A 19,430-nucleotide genomic window follows, 5' to 3' on the forward strand; every position below is an offset into this window, starting at 1 on the left:
AAAATGAAATTGAATTCTACTCTTTTGATGGAAATACTGTCATTAATGCTCGGTAAGAAGGTGGATGAGATGACATAGTGTGTGCCAGTTTGTCATTGATTTACTCAGTAAAACCTTGCAACTTAGTGCTCGAACAAAATCTTTGATACTCCCGACCTAGCTCGGTAAGGTCTTTAGCCAACCTTGCTCGGTAGATGCAACACGGTGAATGATAACTTTTCTTTGATCCTTGTATCTGAAATACTGATTTTTATCATTTGCACTCTTTCACTCTGGAACTGTTTAAGATATGGCTAGAAGATGTAGTTCCTAATTCTTCTTAAATCTAATTGGAAATGGTGGAGTCACCCACTTCTTGAGTGATATGACCATTATTTGAACTGTCTTGCTCGGTAGATTTAGGAATCCATTGTTGTCTCATCTGCTTCCAAATGTTATCATCTTTAGCTTTCTTTTCATCTTCAATTCTTCCAATATTCATGCAATTCTTGGCTATATGACCAAGTTCAGTACATGTGTAACATCTTATGGTTGTATCCTTCTTTCTTAGGTGATGTCTTTCACAGTTTATCCCAATGTGTCCATATTCTCCACAATAGTGACACCTGCACCAAGTATTGTAGTCCCAACCAAATATTGCTTTGATAATTTGTTCTGCTGGATTGAATGTTTTTTATTTGCATTCAGATGCCTTGTGACCTTGTTTCTTGCATTTGTGGCATTTGCCTTCAAATTTTGGTTTTTCTTTGCATTCATTAGTTTTATGACCATGTTGATTGCAGTTGAAGCATTTACCATTGAATTTTGCCTTTCCATTACTCCAACATTTGTTTGATGTATGACCTATCTTGCCACAGTGATTGCAAGTGGGTCTTTGATTCCTTTGTGCACCTTGTTTGGAGGTTTTACCTTCTTCCTTATATCCAAGACTAGCTTTACCTTTTTGTCTATGAAGATTATGCTCATTTTGTTGATTCAATTGATTCATGTCTGTTTGAGATTTCATCATTCTTTCATTGATTTTCCTTTCAGTGATCAAGTCATTTTTCAAACTTTCATTGATTTGTCTTTTAGATCTCAAATCACTTTGTAAGCTTGCATTGATTTGTCTTTTAGTGATTAAATCACTTCTCAAACTTTCATTCTCAGATCTTAGATTCATAATTTCTTCATTTGCATTAGAGAGTTGACCTACAAGATCTTCATGCTAAAGGGATTGATTATTTCTTGCCTCTAAGTATTCATTTGCCTTGTTTCTCTATTCCAAAACTTCACATAGCCTGATTGATTGGATTTCTTGTTCTCTTTTAAGCTTTCTTACTTCTTCCTGCAGAGAACCATTCTTTGCTAGGAGTTCCTTGATTGCTTCATTAGCTTCATTTGAACTGCTTGATAGTAAAAGGTCTTCAATCTTTTCTTCAACATACTAATGATCATTCATTTGTCTTCCAAGTTCCTTCCTTCTTTTTAGAGATTGAGAAAGATGCTCCTTTGCTTCTTTGAGTTGAGCCATGGCCATTTCCAGATCTAGCTTTTCACTTTCAATAGATTTGTCAAGTCTGAATATCTCCATTGTCCTTGATCTTTGCTCAAGTTGTCAAACTTTATCCTGAGAACCACAAGGCTTTGATACCAATTGTTGGAAATATTTAGGATAAGATAGGTTACTGAGAGGGAAGGGGTGAATCAGTAACTTATAAAACTTTTAAACAATTCAGCATTTTAACCATTCATCGTTCATTCATCTAATCTACTGCATAAATGAAAGATCAAACATTCATTGCACATGTACACAGAGATTTGATGACTTGGAAACTTTCCAAATAGAAAGTAAAACTAGGGTGGGGATGATGCCCACAAAACTTCAATACTGCAGCATAAAGTTGGCCTGTTAAGGCTTACAATGATCACTTTTGGTGATCTACCCTATTAGGAGCAAGTAGGACTACTAGATCCACCTTGTTAGAGGATTTACAAACATACAGTGAAGTATGCACTCTGTTAGGAGATTTACAAAAAGATTGTTAAAAATACCCTGTTAAAGGATTTATAAATTGATTCACCTGTTAGGATGAAGCAGTGGATCTGCTTACAACTGTTTGTTGATAAGATCCATTTTGCATTGATCACCTGATGTGACTCGGGTTCACTGAACTAACTCGGTGACCTTCTGATACTCGGCATCCACTACATTACTCGGCATCATCATGCACTCGGTAGGAGTAGAGGCTCGGTTCATACTAGCCACACAACATTGCTTGGAACTCGGTAACCATTGGTGACTCGGTAGATATAGTGTCACTCGGTAGAAACTAACTTCTTCGTTTACCTTGCTTTACTCGGTAAACACTGAGTCCTTCATTTACCTTTTTCACTCGGTAAACACTAAGTCCTTCATTTACCTTTTTCACTCGGTAAACACTCAGTCCTTCATTTACCTTTTTCACTCAGTAAATACTGTTGAACTTCTCATTCACTCGGTATCCTCTGGAATGCTCGGTGAGAAATGTTTACCTACTGAACTTATAAGGTAACCACTGAATGCTCGATATACACTGTAGACTAAGTGATTAGCTAGATAAGCATTCAGAATTGAATAAGTGTTTGCACTAATGACAAATATATCATAATTCCAACATCTACAAGCCATTTACACATTCGAACTACAAGATGAAAGACATGTAATGATAAAAACATATTTTGGAATGGTAAATTTGCTAAAACGAGCTTTGACTATGGATTCACAAAAGTTTACATGTAATTTAGAACATGCAATGTCTATCAAAATCACCCTATTGCCTTAGATGAGGAAAATGCAACCCATATTATGTTAAAACAGGCTTCTACAAGCCATTCACATGTAAAATAAAGGCTTTAAACTCATGAAAAGATGTCCAAAATTATTGCCTGTATAAAAGCACATGTATATGGGGTCAAAAGGCATTTTTATAATAAACTTCATATGCTCAAAAGAATTCAAAACATGCAATTATTCATAAATCACCATTGAATTCTTTAATGGACTTAAAAATGTGATTTTGATGGCCAAACACATGTGTTTTGATCATATGCAAGTGACCTTAAAATCACCACTTTACTATAGACAAGTTGTTGGAAGCAAAATGCACATGTTTTGAAACATATAGTTTTGAGTTTCATATGCAATAGCTTAAAAAATGGTGCTCTAAGCCTTTGGTGAGCTATTTGGATGAAAACACATGTAATAACATGTATTTTGATACATGTAAATGAGCCCAGAATCGACACCATTGATCACGATGGGTCATTTTGTTTGATTTGCATACATTTATAATTTTATTTCAAAAATATGTAAATACATTTAAAATCACCCTTTTATGGCTTATGAGTTAAAAACATCAATGATGGAGCTTCAAATTAACTTATATGTCCAAAAATAAAACATGTCATTTGTGAAAAATGTTGATTAAAGACTTCACATTATTGCACATAGGTTTCACTTGTTTTAAATTACATAGTTTTAATGAAGAGATATGTAAGGGACTTTCAAAATCCACCTTCACATTAGAAACTCATTGAAGTCTCACAATTTTTGATGTGAAAACTTAAAATCGAGTTTTAAATCCATCTTAAATGTAAATGATACTTTTTACACAATGTAATTGCCAACAAAAAAACTCACCAATAAGATATTTTAATTAAAGAACAAGGATATGTAGTTAAGCCAAAAAAGCCCACCTACAAAACACTTAGTTCCTTAATAACCTTTTATAGGCAACTCTGATTGAAGCCTAAGATAGCTCGAAATGTGCATAATTGAAAATGTAATCAATCTAAGACAAAAAGAAAATGAAAACCCAAACAAAAGACCAAGAAAGATCAACTAAGAAAATACCTTAGAGAATTTTTGAAAGGGTTGCCCCAATTTTGGGAATACAAAATTGAGAATAGCAAAATTTTATTATGGGTCATCTATATATTTTGTATTCAATTTCTTACAAGATTCAAGTTCAATGTATTTCCAATCTCTACAATCAACAAATAAATCTATGGATAGTAGATTGAACTATATATTGGACCTAGTTATCCAGTTTTACCAAGGTAGCCATTGAATATTATCTTTGCTAGTCATAGGCAGTTGATGTAGGTTAATTGCCTTGCATTTCATATTCCCCAACCTAATTATGTCTTTTTGCACTTTACTTTGTAGTCAACATCTTGGTAGTGTATGACCCTTTCTCTACAACCAAGCACTTGTTTTTAGAGGGCATACAACTCAAATAAGCCATCTTTGAATTGTTGTCCCCAATTTTTTTAGAGTGAAAATTATAGATAACCTTCCAACTCCACAATGTTCATTGACAAGAAAAAGTCCTTGATCTTCATCTCTTGAGTTTCAATGACTTAAAACCTTGCAATTTTAGGTCTTAAAGGCATCTTATCAAGTAACTTGCATTAGAATATGCAACCTACCCTTGACACATATGTAAAGTTGGGTCTAAGACCCATCATTGTAGATTATGTGCATTGTAACTCATAATTTGAGCCTCAAGCCATTAATTACATATATTATCCAAGTCTTTGAGATACTTTCACAAGTGTGTTGCATTACAACTTGGAAGTCAATCCCAAGACCTCACTTACAAGGTCATATCGTTAGTAAGTTGCATTGTTTTTCCAATTTGCAATTTATGTCCAAACACCCAAATCACCATTCCATTTAGGTTGCACTTATAGTCGATTCTCAAGGACTTGACCACAAGTTAAGTCTTTTGGTCTTCAAATTGTATTGTCAAGTAAGGATTAATACATGCTATTATAAGTAAAGTTCATTTGCAAGTTGTGTTATAGGATCTTAGATAAAAGTCATGTTTGATTCACTTGTAAATATCATCCTAACTTCTAATTTTAAATTCACCTCAAAAAGCATACCTTATATCTTGAGTGGTTATGTCCACCTTTTATAACTTATCTTTGACTTTTTAATACTCATTATACTCCCCACTTTAGCATACGTAAGGGAGATTTGAATAGGAATAAGGTTATCTCCTTTTAAGCCTTAATTAATTCCCTTTCTTTCTATTTGGTGCCATGTGTATATGAAGCTTTTTTCTGTTTAATGTTTCCCTCATTATTAATGCCTTCTTCTTTTATGATGTAATCTTTGTATTTCACCCCAATCATTAATGATTCACATGTATATGTTTAATGGGCCATCGATTGCATCATTTGAAAGCTGACCGCTTAGCTTTGTTTATTCATTAATAATCATGGTTGATTTCCTTGTTGAATATTATTATTTACCTTGATTCATTTACATGATGGGTGCCAGTTATATTATTTTTATATATTGATTAATTAATATAATGTTTGAGACCTATTATATATATATATATATATATATATATAATCTTTGATGAATAATTTGTAAATTAATATGATTTAGTATTATTAGTCCCTGCCTATCTATAGGCAGTGTACTAATTTTTTTTTCACACCCCCGCCCTTAATTAATTTTTTGGAGAACAATTACTCTATTTCTAAAGTTATTCTTAAAGTTCAACAAGCTTTCTATTTTAAAATTAATTTATATTGATTTATTACCTTTTTCTAATTGGTCTGTTACATTTTTGGTGGGGTTTATTTTATTTTTCCACTTCAAAAAATACAATATTTTCTAACATGCATTAATGAATTCATTAATTACAGCTCTATCTTTTCCATATTTGTGACAAGTTCATTATTAATTACAACTTTATCTTTTGCATATTTGTCACAAGTTCATTAGATTTATAAAATAATTACAATTTTATCTTTTAGATATTTGTCACAAGTTCATTAGATTTATTAAAAAGTCATGTTTTTATCTTCCACAACAAAAATAATGTCTTATCAATATTAAATATCACAATTTTTAATTTTTAATATAGTATTTAAAAATGTTAAATATTTTATATTATTTTAAAAATTAGTTTGATATAAATCAATAATTACTAAATTTGATTTTTTATTAAAATATATTATTGCTATTAAGATTTGTATTGCTTTATATAAATAAACTTTAGTATATATTAATTAAAAAAATAAAAAACAATTAATCTCCAAATTTAACTTATGTAATAAAATTCTAAAATCTTAAATTTCTTAGTTAAAACTCTATTCATTCAAATCTCGCGATTTTACAATGCATTACATTATGTTGTATATTTTTAGACAATGGCTAGTCGCCACATTATTCTGTAAAACTAAAATTTAAAATATTAACTAAAAATCTAAATTAAATTTGCTAAAATTTATAACTTCTCTTTTCAAAACCATAATTTTAACAAATATTAAGTCTAATTTGTTTCCCTAGATGCAGGGACTCTAGCTCTCAAAGAGCTCTTGTTATTAATTATCTTAATATTGAATATTAATGACTACTTATTTATATTGATTATAAATTGTCCGTTGTTATCTATATTGATTATTATGATTGCATTCACAATAGTATGTAATTAAAAATATTTTTAGATTAATAATATGTCAATATAAGATTATAAAAAATAGTTTATAGACATTGTGTTGATTTTAGCTTTTATGTTGTGCATATAAGGTGAGTATATGTTGGAGACTTTGAGTTGCTCATATGTTTCATTTTTGTTCTTGAATTCATGTAAGGAGTCATGGGAAGACTTTGGCCTTTTATGAGCTTCTTGTTGTTAACTTTGTTAATTTTTTCTCGAAAGTTTATTGTAGAAAAAAATAATGCATTTTGAAATAAGATAATACAATAAAGAAAGAGCACCCACTCTTAAAGAAGAGAATATGGCAAATGTGACACCTCGTGAATTAGCTTAGTGTACATAATCTGAGGCCTTAGTTTAGTGTAGATTGTGTAATAGAATAAATAAGAATGAGGAACCTTCTTTTAGAAGTAAGACAGATTGTCTCACACACTATGGTTAGAACCATTGTTTTTATAAATGATCCCAAAATTGTCATTTGCAAAATATCCATCCAACAAATTTTGGCGACACTATTGAGGATACATGATGCAGTGGAGAATCACCAAACTCTAATCTTCCTTTTGATCCCTTAGGACCCAAATAGATAACCTTTACAAGCTCTTTGGTTACACATCTCTACCTTAACACTCTATTACATTTCATTTATAATTATTATGACACATAGGTCAGCTTAAAGAATCACATTCCCTAATTAATAGGAAAACATGTTACAACAACTAGAACCCTAGAGACAAGGTCAGGGGTTAATGGCAGAAGCACATAGAGTGTTGCTATGTGCAACCTTATCAAACTCAAAGGTTAATTTTCCCCCACTTCCTTTGATGCGATTTACCACCATATTTTTTCTATGGGGGTTTTGGGGTAACACCCCCATGATGGGGACCAGGGGCAGTGCCCCCAAGGCCAAAAATGACTTTATTATAATAAAAGGCATCAAAAGTTGTTTTTCCTGTTGGACGATATATTCTAGCCCTAGTTTTGTAACTGCCTTAAGTCTTGTATAAAATGACTTAGGGTTAGGGATTTTATGATTATTTAGTAGCTGCTTGCAGTGGTATTGAGTTGCAAGAGATTGTAGATTGTAATCGGATTGAATAACTGGATAATTATATTGGACTTGTTGTTTGGTGAATGTAGCCCGAGGATTGGGTGAATCACGTTGAATCCATGTCTTTTGTTCATTTGTGTGCTTTATTTCTTTCTGATATTGGTTGTATTTGCATTAAACTATTATTTTCTATCTAACTAATCCTAACATAGAGATGTGTGATCACATATATAGATCCACATATGATCTAAGAATCTTCATGAAGAACCTCAAACCAATGTGCACACAAATAATGCATTGCACAACAAATCTCCAACTATCACTCTGAACACTGATGAAGAACACACTACCCGACAGAAAAAAGATCCATAACTCAACCAATTAGAATCCAAATGATGTGAGATCATAGGAGAATGATTCTAAATAGGTTCATAGCAAGCCACCAGAAATACACAAGCTGAATTGCACGACTGATGAACCACACACTTAAATCATCCAGATTGGCTAACTCAAATAGAAAAGAACCAAAACTACTCAAAATTATGCAAGATAGTCAAGAAGCCAAGATGATCCAACATCAATACAATACGAATTCAAAAGCCTCATGTTTTAATTTGAAGTATATCGATATCTGATTCATTGTAATTTAATTTCTTGTAATTTCTATTTATATGGTTGCTTGGTATATTGTAAATCAAGTCAAGTGAAAGCCTTATACTCAAACATTATAAGATCAATAAAAGGGATGTTTTGCTGGTGTGGTTGAGTTTTTCCCTTCAAGTGGAAGGGATTTCCCAAGATAAATATGTTGAGCCTTTTGTGTATCATTTTCTCTCTTCCTTGTTGTTTATTTGATTATGGACAAATACATTAACATGGTATTAGAGCCAAGTTTACCTAATTTAGTTGTAAATGGAAAAGTCTTGTTTCTTTTGGTTGGATAGAAGGTCGGTGTTTGAGGATTGAATGTAGATGATACCTTGCAGGACTTTCATTGTTGGATATTTTAGAAAGAGCCAATGTTTTGCAAGCTCACTCTCAATCAAAGCATCTCTTAAGGAATTTCAAACTTCAAGGAGTGAATGCACAAGAATCTGAAAAGCGACAAAGAAAGGCCTCAGGAGTTGTTGTAAGTCCAGTACGGATAGATATGTCGACACAGACCATGGTAGAGATAGAGAGTATTTGTTGGTAGAAGCTAGAGGGAGATGCCCAAACCTTTGCAAGTTTATCTTATTATGGAGACTAACGCTATCCCTACCGAGAGGGAGTCTATGTTAAGAAGAAATCTATGTTATTAAAGGTGTCCATGCTAAGAGGGAGTCTTTGTTAAGAGAAAATCTCAATTATTAAAACTATCCATGTTGAGAGGGAGTCTCCATTAAGAGAAAACCTATATTATTAAAGTTATCCCTGCTAGGAGGGAGTCTATGTTAAGAGAAAATCTCAGTTACTAAAGGTGTCCCTACTAAGAGGGAGTCATTATTAAGAGAAATTCTCAATTATTAATGTATTCTTCTCTGGGAGAAGTTTGAGGTGAAAGCCCTCGTTCCACCCTTTGCGAGTAGGCATGGTGGATATGCATTCTTCTCTGGAAGAAGCTTGAGGTGAAATCTCTTGTATCACCCTCTACAAGTAGGCACGGTGGAAATGTATCCTTATCTGAGAGAAGTTTTAGAATAAAATGTCTTCGTTCTACCCTCTACAAGCAAATATGGTGAAAGTCATGAGTGTGACTCCATTCTAGGTGCCTATGAAGTAACTATGGTTGATTATGTTATGTTGAGATAACATGTGTGAATGTATCATCTTTGGTTGCAGCGATGTATGCATGTCTGACTAGAGATCTCTCTTGCTAAGAGGGAGTGTTGAAGTTTGTAGCTGCGATAGAAATCTTTATCTCTAATAGAAATATGTTTGTTATCATCTTCAATTGAAAGAGATATTTGTGAATATATTCAAGTTAATATTATGCAAAAGACATGCGTCATGCGTCATGCGAAGGGGCATGCATATAGAAATGTGAAGTGTTGAATATGTGAAAATTTGAAGGGTCTTATTTTCGAGACTCAAAGAGACATTTGTGTGTAAGATGAAGTCTTATGCAATCTATTTTTATGTTTGTGTGGTATATTGTAAATCAAGTCAAGTGAAAGTCTTGTACTCAAACAATTTATTATCAATAAAATAGATTTTTTGCTAGTGCGGCTGGGTTTTTCCCTTCGAGTGGAAGGCTTTTCCCACGATAAATATTTTGAGTCTATTGTGTGTCATTTTCTCTCTTCCTTGTTTAAATTATTTTTTGGGAAAATACATTAACATATCTCACACATTGTGGCAAGAACCACTTTTGCAATTGATCCCAAACATGGCATTGCAAAATATCCACCCAACACGAACAAATGCAATAAATATCCAACCATAAATTCAGTATGTCACAGAAAATACCTTAAACTATCTCACAAATTACCCAACAAAACATGCTACAAAACAAGTTCCTTAGGTATGCAATCTTATTGCAAAGTGATGAAAGAATGTAGAAGGCAATAATAAATAAAAACACACCAATACAATAATAAATAGCTAATGTATTTACCAAAAGAAAGTGAAAGCTTGGAATTGTACAATGAAAATCATATTTAAAAAAAAACCTTTGCATTGTTTAGATAACAGTAATATGGCATATGTTACGATGAAAAAATTATGTTTTTGATCTAACAACTGAAGAGTTTGCATGAATTGGAAAGAGACAATATAAGGCTTGTGGAAACTCTGTAAGGTTGACCATCATAGATTTCACCTACAGATACATATGATGAATTAAATGCCTGTATGCACACAATGAAGTCTTAATGAAATCACAAATGCCTGAATCTAGAGAAAGTATATAATGTCAGATGATAGATCTATCAGATTAGTATAAGAACCTGGTTTCTTCCTCTCCTTACAATTATCCCTTAAAGCACACGAAAAAAAATGAAACACAATATTGAAAAGATTCAAAGGTATGCTCCGTAAGTACTTTGTTGTTTTCATTTTATATTGCTTGAATTATGACTGTAATTGGATATCATGCAAACCTCAAAGAAGCGGGACCACTGAGGAGAATCACTCCATATAATCACGACACAGAATATAACTCTTCAAAATCTAACCTGTTGCGATTTGATGGCCAGCAACATTGAATAAACATTTTTTCTTTATTATATATCATCAACTTGAAGAATTGTTATCAAAATAAAAACACCTAAAGATTCAAAACGGATGATTTCTAACTACAGTGTTCGATTTGTTCGTTGTTTTCTCTTAAGATATTAGGTTTGTATTCAGTTATCCTGTGGTATACAACCCTCCAAATATAACCCTTTACTATTTGATAACTACCAACAAAGAATAAACAAATATTACTCATCATAGACAAGCCAAGCCTCATAACAGGGTTTCTAAATTCAAGTATTTGCATTGGCTGGGTAAGAATGATTTTAACACTTGTGTGGGAATGTACCACCTACAGACATAAAAAATAGCAAACATAGTGTGTCAGAGCAGAAAAAAATTCATATAAAGCATAAACACCACTAAAACAACTCACATGATTTCAGTGTTCACGAGCATATATTATTTGTTTTGAATCTCAACTGACCTCATATCTTCATGCAGTTAATTTTCCAAGTAAAATTCCAGTGAAAACAATGGCTCCAAACCACTTATTGGCAACAAACCTATTCAGACAAATGTACAAAATTGTAGCAAAATTAGATTATTCTACTGTCTCATTTTAAGGTTTCCAAACTTGTGTATAAGAGAAGCAATTAAAAGAGGAGATAACACGAGCTGAATAAAGGCACTAGAGCATCAAATCCACAACATTAGAGGTAAGTTCATCTAACATCTGTTTTTTCAAATTTGTTTTGCATTTTTCAAGATTTTTTAAATAATTAAACATGTAAGGTGTAACGACCCTTCAAGTTTCTTCCATCAGATTTGTAATTTTCATACCTTTTTCAACTTTTTTTTTATGGAATATTATAAATGATCATAACATTAATTTCTTAATTTCCAAATATTGATAAAACTTCATTTTACTGAAAGCACTGAATATTATATGCATGAGATGTCACTAAATAATTTTGTGAACTGTTGCTACAAAATGGCCCATACAAAAATTTCTTACAAAGTCTATGTCACAAATAAATTGTCAATGGTGTAATTTTGTGAACTGTTGCTACAAAATGGCCCATACAAAAATTTCTTACAAAGTCAATGTCACAAATAAATTGTCAATGGTGTTGGAAGTAGTGGTTGTCATTGCACCAAAAAGATTGAGCTTTTATTGCCCGATACAACCACAAGACTTATGGAATCCACATGAGGCTGTTCAAACTTCAAACATATCACAAATCCCTATGAGGGACGTTGGTGCACTGCCAACAATCCCTCTCCCAACATTACTCATCACAATGTGAGTGAATTTACACCTATTACCAAGCTCTAATACCCTAAGTTACCTGGTTTGGACCCTGCTGCCCGGATCTGGGTTTGGGTTCGCATGGGTCCAGGTTCGTGCCCGGGTTCACTTCAAGTTCAAGCAGGGTCCTTAATTTGGATTGTGGGCACGCCTAGGTTCACGTCAACATGAACTTGGGAAGATGTATAGGCCAAATTAAGGATCCTTCTCGAACCCACTGTGAACCCGGACAGACCCATGGCAAACCCGGGAGGACCCGTGGCGAATCAGGGAGGACCCACGAGTTTTTTTTTTTTTTTTGGTATATATATATATATATATATGCTCACAAACCCACCCACGAACCGAAATGGGAAAAGAAAAATTGCCCGAACCCACGAATCCAAACTCCGAACCCGAAGCTAAGTTGCCGATTCAGGTTCAGGGATGGATTGGGGTTCAAGGTTCGGGTTCATGGGTTCAAGCAAAAAAAAAATTCTCATTCTGGTTTGTGGGTGGGTTCTTGAGTATATATATATACAAAATAATTACTTTTAATTCATTCATACACTGTACACAACACTTATAATTACTATTTCTTCTCCATTCACATACACAAAATGTACAATTTTGTAATTTGCCTGCAAATATCCTACAAATTTCTTGGCTACAAGTCATAGATATTTCAATTGTTCCAAACTTTTGCTTTGTAAGCATTCATCTAAAATGCAAACTCTGTCTTAATCCATCTCTGCAATTGGCTAGAGAAGATCTTTCACTTGCACCCAATTTTCACTGTACGATTTTTCATCTTAGGGTGGTACAAATATGCTGAACTCCAGAATTAGGGTTTCAATAAAATGCAAATACCCAGAACGAATCAAAGAGTCTTCTCAACCTCTCTTTATCATTCCGGTGGAACTTTCCAACAATTGTATTCAACACCTTTTTTTAGATGATCACTTTTGCTCCTATTAAGTGCCTTTATGCTCCAATTTAATGTTTAACATAAATAATCTTTTAATTTGTGCTTTTTCAATAGCATAACAATGAAGTTAATCATTTTCCACATATCCAATCAATGCTCTGGATAATAATAAAATGGATCGAACATGAATTCTGATCATGCCAAAATATTCTTTACTTATCTAGAAATCAAACCTTGTGAAAATTAGTGCTTTTCATAAATTGTAGACCTCTCTAGGAGGTGTGACAAGCACCCAAAAAGTCAAAACTATACCTAAAAAGTTCCACGAAACTCACTTTAATTACTAGAACTAAATGTCATTTCCAGAATTTTGTCTTGAAAGATTGACATGCTGCAAGAAAATTGAAGCTACCAAAATTACTGGGAAGGCCACGAAAAGGACATTACATTGAAATGGATTTTCATTTTATTTTTTCTTTCATATGAAGTTGCAACTCTCTTGAATGGTTAACAAACAAAAGTGTAGAAGTGGGAGTAGGGATTGTGAGGAGGCTTAAGTTCAAATGCAAAAAGGTAGAGCTAGAACTCATAGAACAGCACATACATGTAAACCTCGCCAACTAGTAAAAAAATCAGAAGTTTTTATGCTTGCCAATTATTTCGTCTATTGATGTCTGATTACTGTTTGTCAAGACAATCTTGATCTGCAAGATGTATCTCCAATACGTATTAATGTCTGCAATCCAGTAAGCATGTTCTTTGTAATACATATATATGCTCAACAATATACATCTCCAGTTATTTACTGCAATTATGTATTCTGTGATATATAATGATCTCCTCCTCAATGCTGCAATATATATAATGCTCACTTCCTTATATGTATTATGACCTTATGTAGTCTGCAATCTTAGCAATCGTATGTGTCGAAACATCTTACATACTCAGCCATTGTAAGTATTCAGCAATCTTCAAATATATATATATCAGTGACCTTTTTATCCTCTACAATGTTTCTTTAGACTGCAGACCGAATATCTTATGTTTGATAAATGATTTTGGAAAACAATATTCTCATGGTCTTATACCTGCACTATGAATGGATCACATCCATACAATGTGTCTTTCAAACTCATGCCTTTTTCATTTAGTTATAATCACCGGTTATCATAATCGTTAGCATCTTCATTAATCATGATTGCTTGTTAAGTGTTTGTTTTCAGATTAACACCCTAATAGTATTAATGACAGTCCATTAATTTGTTTATGATATACATATTCGCTCTCTGTTCGTGGTAGTCCTCCCAACGGTATTTTCAACATTCCCTCTTCGCTAAGGAGGATGTACTCAAATATCTGAGTTGAATGATATCCACCATGGCTACTCCCAGAGGGTGGCTCCATCATGGTTTCTCCTATGAATGAAACAATGAAAATAAACATAAAGTGTTTGTCATGGAATCACTCACATGATGTTATCATCTCACAATGACAGTCACCATAGCTACTCCCAAAGGGTGACTCGAGATAAGTGTCTAGTAATGGAATGACCTCCACCATGGCTACTCCCAGAGGGTGGGTCCATCATGGCTACATCCATGAATGGAAATGCAGTCAAACAAAAGTGTCCATCATGGAATCACTCATTCAATGTCATCATCTCATGGATAGGACCCAGAAGGTGGAACAAACAAATGCACTCTCTTCTCCATACTGCTAGATAATACTTGAACCCAACATTGTTCTATAGCTCATTGTTCAAAGGTGAATGACGTTGAGGACAGATAGGGCATGTTCATGTGCATAGAAAAAGTTCACTGCCTCAAAACACTTTCAAAAACTTATGGCAAAGTAGCCAATGTACAAGCAAGCAAAGGGTTTTTTTGTCAGCTACGGATTGTTGTGGAAGGCAAGAAAATCTTCAAATCGAGTATACAAACTTTTGGCCTAGAAACTGAAAAAATCTTAGATAGATGGTAAGACACATTTTGAGCCAATTGTGTCATTCATTGACCTGCAAGTGAACTCGGATTGTCTTAGACAAATACATTCAAAGAAAAACAACCATCTAAGAGAGCAAACAAATGGCAATAAGCTCAAAGTTAGACTTTTGAATCTTGATATACTTGAAACCATGGTTACAATTACAGGCATTAGGTTTTTTAACTTTCAATATTACCAAGACTAGTTTCTCCATGGGCAAAATCAAATACTGTTGAGGATCCAATTGACCTTGATAAAATTTATTGAAGAACTTACAAGTCTCTAACCTAGGAGTTTCATTATCAGGTCCTAGTAGTCCTACAATCCCCTAGTGTAGTACTCTTTGTAGTAGCAAGAGTCATTGGCTATGTTTAACTTTTGGAGCTCTGTACTTAGTTTGTAGGTTGATTTTGTAAAAACTCGATTATAATTTAAAATTTGTAAAAAGTCAATGTTAGTTCTTCACATCAATGGAGGACTCCAATTCGCAGGAAACAGAAACATGGGTGTTGAAGATAACCAAAAGATAGCCCAAAGTGGGAAGATGATTAAAAAAGCATTCCTGAATAGCCAAAAGTAGTACAAAAAACAAGCGTATGTCATCTATGGAGTTAATACATTAGTGAATTTAGGAATACATTTGACAGTCATGAGCTTATATCAAAAAATACAGTCAAATAGAGTTTGGGTAAGTACAAAGAATTACTTTTACACATTTTGAAATCTCAAAATAAAGACTAAATAATGGTATGACAACATCATAAGACAAAGGGGGATTGTAGAATGAAAAGACACATATCAGAGATAGAAGGATGAAGATGTACTGAGCTTATTTCAGAAAAATGCAAATTTAAAAATTAAATTGGTATAAGGGAATATTACAATTATTAAAGCTGAATGCCATAAAGCTATATCTATTTCCAGTCTAAAATGAAAGCACTTACTCAAATGGTAGCACAAAGCTACTGTATAATTAAAAAAATAGATCCGTAGAGAGCATTGAAAAATACACATTAATGAGCAAAATACAAAAGAGAAACCTAAAGTCATAACTCGTTTGATGAGGGGTTATAGTACTTAATTATCATTACTATTATCATGACAAATAACAAGACATTCAATAATACTCACTTTCTGTTACAGTCAGTGCGGGACAAGGCATCAAGTGTGGTGATTTGCCATGCAAGATGTCCAGCTGCTATTGTCATCACCACATAAAATGGCCATCCTGTACATATAACCAAATATTTTTATGTATTTCTCTTTTTCAAAAACAAATATGTTACTGTTCTCTGTGTTATAAATGAATGAGCTTGAAAACTCCAAAAAACAAAAATCTCACCCAAGTACCTACCAAGGCCACTATTAAACCCGCTAAGTAGAAGCCCACTCATGCATGCAACACTAAAGCCAGTAATCCAAGTTTTTGTCTGCTCCCCAAATCTCAATGCAGTTGATTTGACACCAACTTTCAAATCATCTTCCTTGTCCTTTAAAAAAGTAACAGATAGTATAAGCATAAGCATATCCATATGGTACGATTCTACATAACAGAATCAACTTGAAATATTGATTTTCCTACTCTGTGAATACACACCAGGGACTATACATCATACCTGATGAGCATAGATAGTGTCATACACAAGGGTCCAACATATTCCAGAGGCATATAGTGGCAAGACCACGTCAAGGTCTAGGCTACCCTTTATTGCTGCCCAACCTAGTAAAGCACCCCAATTGAATGTTAACCCCAGATATGCCTGAGGCTACAAACAAAAAAAGACAATTATTCTCTTAGTTGTATCCTGACACTTATATCTCAATGCATCAAAGAAGCAACGATCCCACATAGATGCATAGTCTACACCTAGGTAATATGTTTTGACCCAAGCCTAACTGATTCAAATATATAAATTCATCATAATCCCGTGGGACAGTAGAATATTTTAACAGTACATTTCTTACCCAAAATGTGAATCTTTTCATGAGAGGATATGAGAAAACTAGCAACAGCGATGATGCTCCCAAAATGCGACTGTCAATGCAAAGCGAATGAAATGAACACAACAGCAGAAAGTAAGTGCCCAGAAAAATGTTTACTGGAAATGCATAGTTTAAGCAAATCTGTATCTCCAACAGTAGTCCAAGTGGTGAAGCATCAAGTTTACAATATGCAGAAATCTTTCAAGTTGCATTGTTTACTCATAATTCATAAAGCTGTAGAAATAGCTTGAATTACAAATAAGCTAATAATAAACATATTCCATTAAAAATGTACAGGAGAAAGATAACTAAGCAACCAACAATTTAAGTGTCCTTCCTAAAAATAAATATGGTCCCTTAGAGGAAAATTAGTTCATCCCCCAGCATCATGAAACAAGATAAAATAAAATTCCTGAATACTGAAACCTTCAATAAGATTCCTCTTTGGGTTTGGCTGCCGAACCTCCTCCTTCACTTTTGAGTGGATTTAATCTTGGAGATTGTGGGAGAGGCCCTTGGAGATTTCTTGATGGTTGATGTGGCTTCCTCCAACATTTATAGGACAACGTATGCCCGCATCCTGGTGGAGATTGATGTCTCTAAGGGGCTTCCAGAAAAGATAAAGTTGGCTTCTCCTCTTGGGTCGTGGATTCAACTTCTTGATTATGAGGGATGCAAGAAATGTCATATGACCGGCCATCTAGCGGCATGTTGTTCCTCTGACAAAGTTCGTCCAAAGAAATCACCTTCTTGGTGGTTGGGGGTTTCAAATGATCACTATATGGTTCAGAAAGTGTCCATGGTGGTAGATGAGTCAGACCGCTCTTCTCTTGCTGATTATGATGAGGTTCCGGTTGCTGTCTCTGACAATTTGAATGCTGTCCCTTCAACTACTGACACTTCTCTTGCTAAGGGCTCTTCTCCTGCTACTAAATCTGTTGATTCAATTGTTGTTCCTTTGGCGGTTTTGAGTCAAAAGGTTGATAATGGCCCCTTTTTTTGCTGCTGACTCTGGCCAGAACTTTGCTGCTGGTGCTTTTCCTGTAGCTAGGGTTTTGGGTGTTAGTGGGGATTGGCAAAAGGCTGTTAGGAAGGTGGAGGATGGTTGGACAGCAATTAAAGGAAAAAAAGGCAAATCCACCAAACCCTCATTTGATATGGCTTTATGTTCTTATAAGTCAGGACCAAAATGTAAATCTTATGGACTTTGGTTTCTTGGGCTGTTTGTCCTCTTGTTGGGAACTTGGGTGGGTCCCTCTAGTTTGTCAAGTGGTTTTCCACAGTTGTGTTATGGTCCTTATCGTTATATCTTTCTTCTCCCTTTGTACAAGGTTTCGGGTCCTTTCAAAACCTGTTTTTACTTAATCAAAACAAGATAAAATAAAATATTGGATTTTCATTCAATATCAATTGCTTAATGATTTACTCTGAAAAGCCAAAATAATGATTAAGATACAAAATTCTTTAAGATCGTTAAAAACAAAAAAGATTCCTACTTCTTCGTACGATGCATTTCATACTTTTCTTTTTGCATCATTAATCTACCATTAAAAATGACTAGCGAACTAATAATGTTTCAATACATATAATCATATGAAATCCTAGGAAAAGACCCCAACAATGTTTATGATAAAATGGACATAATTGTGGAATGGGAACCCCCTAACAGGGTAATGCAAGCTAGACACCAATTATATATCGAAGGGCAACCCTGTCTCTTCAGAGGCAAGATGATTATGTAGGGACAATCTTGGAATATACAAGTTTTTGGATACTACAATAACCTAGGCACATCCACAAGCAATATTGCATGTGTTTAGAAGTTGTCACAAAAATCAATAGGTTACTTGTTGTTGGGATAAGATGACTCAACCTTAGGATATTTTATTGGTTATTATTTAAGCATTTTAGGAAAGATGCTAAATGAGACCAAATCTTTTACAAGGATAGACTTGGAGCGAAAAATCAAAAAAAAAAAAAAAAATTGGCATATTCTCTTGGATTTGTTTTTATCCAAGAGTTGTGCACAAAGGAAGTTACTAATAGGTTGTAAATACATTGAATGTAGACGTTTAGAAACAATTTCCTTTTGCATCAAACCTCCATAAATACATGTTGTTGAAGAGATGTGTAAGAGAGATGAAAAGTTCATGACATAGGGTTATGCTATCGGATTTTCTCTAGGCTGGAGCAAGATGCAAATCTCCATGTGAAGGCTGAAAATAAATTGTAACTTGTTGCTGAATAATACATTAGCTTGATGTATTGGAGTGTGGAATGTTTTACCTGGAAAGGTTTTCCCTACGTATATCTGTGTTTTCTATCATGTCTCATTCTTCTACTTTTATGATTCTAGATTATTAAATCTGTATGCTGTAATGCTGCAAAAATTTGTTAGATTTGTAATTGTAATCACTTTCCTTTAAGGTTTTAATTGAGGGAATCAACTATGTATGTTCCCGGTTTTATGGCCCGGTAAAGTATATACTTGTATTTGCTTATTAGAAGCTACTGAACAAATCGTTGGTTATTGGATGTATATACTGATATCAA

General features: G+C 33.8%; 1 protein-coding gene across 4 annotated transcripts in view; it reads right to left on the reverse strand.

Annotated features, from left to right (window-relative positions):
* Window positions 1–19,430, reverse strand: part of LOC149529533 (4-hydroxybenzoate geranyltransferase 2-like) — a 154,611-nt gene that overhangs the window by 59,346 nt on the left and 75,835 nt on the right. For 2 of the 4 annotated variants that reach the window (XM_089808645.1, XM_089808646.1), the window contains 6 exons: window positions 16,860–16,929; window positions 16,511–16,660; window positions 16,249–16,384; window positions 16,026–16,122; window positions 11,180–11,258; window positions 10,718–11,044 (listed from right to left, as the gene is read on the reverse strand). In XM_089808645.1, coding sequence (XP_089664771.1) covers window positions 11,189–11,258; window positions 16,026–16,122; window positions 16,249–16,384; window positions 16,511–16,660; window positions 16,860–16,929 — 523 coding nt within the window. In that variant the 3' untranslated portion in view covers window positions 10,718–11,044; window positions 11,180–11,188. Of the gene's footprint in view, window positions 1–10,717; window positions 11,045–11,179; window positions 11,259–16,025; window positions 16,123–16,248; window positions 16,385–16,510; window positions 16,661–16,859; window positions 16,930–19,430 lie in introns of those variants that run through there. The other 2 variants (XM_089808647.1, XM_089808644.1) reach the window with 2 other exon arrangements.

Source organism: Cupressus sempervirens, chromosome 11 (genome assembly GCF_028749045.1).
Source record: "Cupressus sempervirens isolate cs-2001-9-10 chromosome 11, ASM2874904v1, whole genome shotgun sequence".
NCBI classification, from domain to species: domain Eukaryota; kingdom Viridiplantae; phylum Streptophyta; class Pinopsida; order Cupressales; family Cupressaceae; genus Cupressus; species Cupressus sempervirens.